This window comes from Odocoileus virginianus, chromosome 4 (assembly GCF_023699985.2).
Source record: "Odocoileus virginianus isolate 20LAN1187 ecotype Illinois chromosome 4, Ovbor_1.2, whole genome shotgun sequence".
Taxonomy (NCBI): domain Eukaryota; kingdom Metazoa; phylum Chordata; class Mammalia; order Artiodactyla; family Cervidae; genus Odocoileus; species Odocoileus virginianus.
The window spans coordinates 76,807,880-76,812,762 of NC_069677.1; the positions used below are offsets into that span (position 1 = coordinate 76,807,880).

Below are 4,883 nucleotides of genomic sequence, written 5' to 3' on the forward strand. Positions count from 1 at the left end.
CTCATTTTCAGTACACTCTATTTACCTCAAATGTGAATTACCATCCATTTGCATTTCATAACATTTCTACATTTTCTTCAGGATTGACTGGTTTGATCTCCTTGCTGTCCAAAAGACTCTCAAAAGTCTTCTCCAGCATCATAGTTGGAAAGCATCAATTCTTTAATACTCAGACTTCTCAGCCTTCTAAAAATGCTGTCTTTATAAACAATTTTTATTTTCTCATTCAAATCCCAATCAAGTTAAGTGGAAGCAAGGCTGTTACTGAGACTTTGGTATGCATAAAAATCTTATTTTCATATAACCTACTCCATACCAGACGACCTGAGCTGTCTCTTGAGAAATCTGTATGCAGGTCAGAAAGCAACAGTTAGAACTGGACATGGAACAACAGACTGCTTCCAAATAGGAAAAGGAGTACGTAAAGGCTGTATATTGTCACCCTGCTTATTTAACTTATATGGAGTACATCATGAGAAATGCTGGCCTGGAAGAAGCACAAGCTAGAATCAAGAATGCCAGGAGAAATATCAATAACCTCAGATATGCAGATGATACCACCCTGATGGCTGAAAGTGAAGAACTAAAGAGCCTCTTGATGAAAGTGAAAGAGGAGAGTGAAAAAGTTGGCTTAAAGCTCAACATTCAGAAAACTAAGATCATGGTATCTGGTTCCATCACTTCATAGCAAATAGAAGGGGAAACAGTGGAAATAGTGGCTGACTATTTTCTGGGGCTCCAAAATCACTGCAGATGGTGACTGTAGCCAGGAAATTAAAAGACGCTTACTCCTTGGAAGGAAAGTTATGACCAACCTAGACAGCATATTAAAAAGCAGAGACATTACTTTGTCAACAAAGGTCTGTCTAGTCAAGGCTATGGTTTTTCCAGTAGTCATGTATGGATGTGAGAGTTGGACTATAAAGAAATCTGAGCACCAAAGAATTGATGGTTTTGAACTGTGGTGTTGGAGAAGACTCTTGAGAGTTCAAGGAGATCCAACCAGTCCATCCTAAAGGATATCGGTCCTGAGTATTCACTGGAAGGACTGATGTTGAAGCTGAAACTCCAATACTTTGGCCACCTGATGCAAAGAACTGACTCCTTGGAAAAGACCCTGATGCTGGGAAAGACTGAAGGCAGGAGGAGAAGAGAACGACAGAGGAGGAGATGGTTGGATGGCATCACTGACTCAATGGACATGAGTTTGAGTAAACTCCAGTAGTTGGTGATGGACAGGGAGGCCTGGCATGCTGCAGTCCATGGGGTCGCAAAGAGTCGGACACGACTGAGCAACTGAACTGAACCCCATTGTATTATACTCACCAGCTGAAATGCCTTTAACAATCTCATCTGAAGACACCACTAGAGGAGCTTTTCTTACTAAATTCTTATTTTAATGCAAAGAGCAAATTAAACAGTACTCCATAAGAGTTGCTCATACACAGCAGCCAACTCAAGATTTGCATGAAGTATTTTTTACTTACAATTCTTCTCCTTGTTTGGCTTTCTTGTCTGACACCAGATAGACGGTTCCAAAACTTCCACTGCCAAGTTTCTGTTGAAGCATGTACCTTCTTGCAATCAAGGGCTTTGGACATGTGGAAACAGCTATTGATCCACTCACACACTTAGCAGCCTCTTGGAATTTCAGCATTGCTCCAAACAAGAGAGAACTGTTTGTTTGTTTGCTTATAGAAACTCCGTCTCATTCAAGTCTCCTAGGAGATGGTCAAGTACATCCAAGTAGTACTGGTCAATGCCTTAAAGAGGAAAGATCCAGAGGTCAAATCTAATAGGTGCTGAACTATTCGTAACAAAAAATGTAAGTTTCTGATAGTGATACTGATTCCTTGATTAGTGGATTGAATGAGCCAATGTTGGTTAACTTTAACTACTTGAGAAAATGTTAAAAAGTAGAGATACTGCAGATTCCAATATAAGACAGTCTTTCACAAAAACAGAGGCTTCCCTCAGATAGTTAAATTTGGCAGAAGTAACAGTTAAATTTCCCCAAAGTTCTGAGATGTTTATATGTTTTCCAATCAACAATCTGTTTAAGACTTTATACTCCCTGCCTACTTTTCAAAAAACATCCAAATAAAAGAACTTTATAATTCCCTAAAATATACACATCTGCATCAAGTTTTATGTAATTCTTTCTTTCCACCTTATGTCTAATTTTTTTTAACATGGGCCATTTTTAAAGTCTTTATTGAATTTGATACAATATTACTTTTGTTTATGTTTTCAGTTTTTTGGTACAAGGCATGCAGGATCTTAGCTACTGCAGCAAGGCTCAAATCTGCACCCCCTGCACTAGAAGGAGAAGGTTTAACCACTGGACCACCTGGGAAGTCCCTTATGTCTGTTTTAACTAACAAATGCTGCTGCTGCTGCTGCTGCTAAGTCACTTCAGTCGTGTCCAACTCTGTGCGACCCCATAGACAGCAGCCCACCAGGCTCCCCGTTCCTGGGATTCTCCAGGCAAGAATACTGGAGTAGGTTGCCATTTCCTTCTCCAATGCATGAAAGTGAAAAGTGAAAGTGAAGTCGCTCAGTAGTGCCTGACTCTTCGCGACCCCACGGACTGCAGCCTACCAGGCTCCTCTGCCCCATGGGATTTTCCAGGCAAGAGTACTGGAGTGGTTTGCCACTGCATTCCCCGAACAAACCAGTTGTTAGGATTAAACCACAAATTAGCATGATACTGGTTTCTTTTGATTTTTTTTCCTGTAGATTTTAAACCAGGATATTTACATTTGTTATTATAGATGTGAAGAGGGATATGGATTTGAAATGAATTTTCTCCCATCCCAAGCAAATTCTGATCCAGTTTCTGAAGTTTTTTTTTTATTATACACACTGTGTATAGAATAATCTCCCTGGATTGAAAACAAGAAGTTTCACAAATGCAGTTCAAATCTAAAATTGTATTTTTATTAACTGAATATAAATTTGTTATAGGTAAAGCTGCAATTCCTCAAGAAACTATATATGCATAGGAGAATTATGAAAAGCAGGACTGTTTCATATGAGTATGTGCATGGTAAAATCACTTTTATTTCATCAAAATGAAAAATGTTTTGCTAATAATTATGAAAAATGAGTTTTATTTTAAACTGCTAAGAAAGCATGATTTTAAATTGCATACTGGGCCTTGGAGTCAGATCAGTCCATATTCAACAATTCCAAAGCTATGAAACAAAAACCTTTTGTGCACAATGAGAAGACAAAATGTTACCTGTGTAGTTTGAGGTGTATGGCCAATGGGCTTCATCATGGTGGTGGCCAATTGCAAACATCCTTGGAATCGAACATAAACAAGGAAATGTCTGTTTATACCACTTCCTTTCATGAAATAATTTATTAATAAGTTAAGTTTTTCCTAATGCCGGTGAGAAGGAAAACTAGTAACCAGAGAAGGATGGAAAGAAGGAAGGAAGCAAAGAAGGCAGAGAGAGAGGGAAGGAGGAGGCAAATCACGTAAGTGGCTAGGTGGTCATGATAATACTAAAACACATTGGACTGGAACTTCAGAGCTGGGGCCCATACCTTGAAATCCCTATATTATGTGGGATTATCAAGATCACAGAAAATATTAGTGAAATCTACTGATGAAAAAACAACTGCAGAACAGGACTCCCAATGTATCTTTGTTTGCTTCTGATCCCATAGAAGTGATGCTTTCTGGCCAAATGAAGCTGTTAAGAAAAGTTCATGGACTCACAACCTTTTCAACTGAAAACAGCCTTTTAGTAATCCTCCTTATCGGAGAGATGAGATAAAGGTCCTGGCCTAGGGAAGGTCAGAATAGTTCTGAGGAAGTCCAATTTCCCAGGAACTCTCATTTGTAAATGAGCATTTAAGCCCAGCAGTGTCTCGGCGATGTGGCCAGGGCTACAGATGACTTCCAGACTAAGCTCCCTCCAGCCCAGCCTCTCAGTCACAATCCGCCGCCCCCTCCCCAGGCCCACCTTGGGCCGCTGATTTCATCAGTCTCTGTGCGACTGGACAGCCACCTGAGAACTGGTGAGTGTCCCCTTCACCCCACCTTACAGAGGCCATGAAGGAACCTGAGTGCAAGGAACACACCTTTCTGTGTCCTCGGCGACTGGCACAGCGTAGGTGTTCAGTGAACTCTGTCAGAGCAGACAAATGTCCAGCAAACCACCTGCTACCCAAAGTGTGTTTGATGGGATAAGGCAGATAAGCGTCTGAAAGCTGCACATTGACTCTTGGGGGGGAACTGTGTGGCTGGCAGTTATATCAATCTCGGCTCAGTAACAAGAATGGAGAGGAAGCATATCTGACACCAGATTCTGCTAAAGTAGGAATCTAACCTTAAGGGAAACTTTAACCCTAAGGTCAAACGAATAATTCCTTGCCTTAATTTTTTTTAATTTACATTTTCTCATAGCAGCTTAACACAAACGGAGGAGGCACGAGCCACACATCCTCTCGGGGCTGGAGCAGGCCCAGAAGGTTAAGAGCCAAGAGAAGTGAGGGGGCGCGAATTCGGAGTTCCGGAGAGGCGGCCCTGAAATCATCACGTTCCCGGAACGCCCGCGCGCCCTGAGGAGTCTCCCCGTACCTTTCCGGGTGGAGGGCGAGGGTGCGTCGCGCACTCCCAGGGTCCCTCCAGTAACCCGGAGGCCTGAGGCGCCGCCTCACACCTCGATTGCCAAGCCGGCCGAGCTAGAGCCCCAGACTGCGTGGGCCGTTGCCAAGGAGACAGCGCGGGCCATACCAGGAAGTCGGGCGCGGCTGCTGTGCGCCGTTGCCAGGAAGCAGGCGCGGGGCACATCGGGAAGTTGCGGAGGCGGGCCCTAGCGGGTCATTTAAGCGGAAGTGTGGGCAGACCCCCACGTGGGCGGGGAAAA

The 4,883-nt window shown here is 42.9% G+C and overlaps 1 protein-coding gene across 12 annotated transcripts in view; it reads right to left on the reverse strand.

Annotated features, from left to right (window-relative positions):
- Positions 1-4,787, reverse strand: part of NEK11 (NIMA related kinase 11) — a 282,586-nt gene extending 277,799 nt beyond the window's left edge. For 7 of the 12 annotated variants that reach the window (XM_070466777.1, XM_070466767.1, XM_070466766.1 and 4 more), the window contains exons 1-2: positions 4,595-4,777; positions 1,488-1,763 (exon numbers count right to left, since the gene is read on the reverse strand). In XM_070466777.1, the coding sequence (XP_070322878.1) occupies positions 1,488-1,657 (170 nt within the window). In that variant the 5' untranslated portion in view covers positions 1,658-1,763; positions 4,595-4,777. Of the gene's footprint in view, positions 1-1,487; positions 1,764-4,594 lie in introns of all 12 variants that reach the window. The other 5 variants (XM_070466776.1, XM_070466770.1, XM_070466765.1 and 2 more) reach the window with 1 other exon arrangement.
- Between the last annotated feature and the right edge of the window lie 96 nt (positions 4,788-4,883).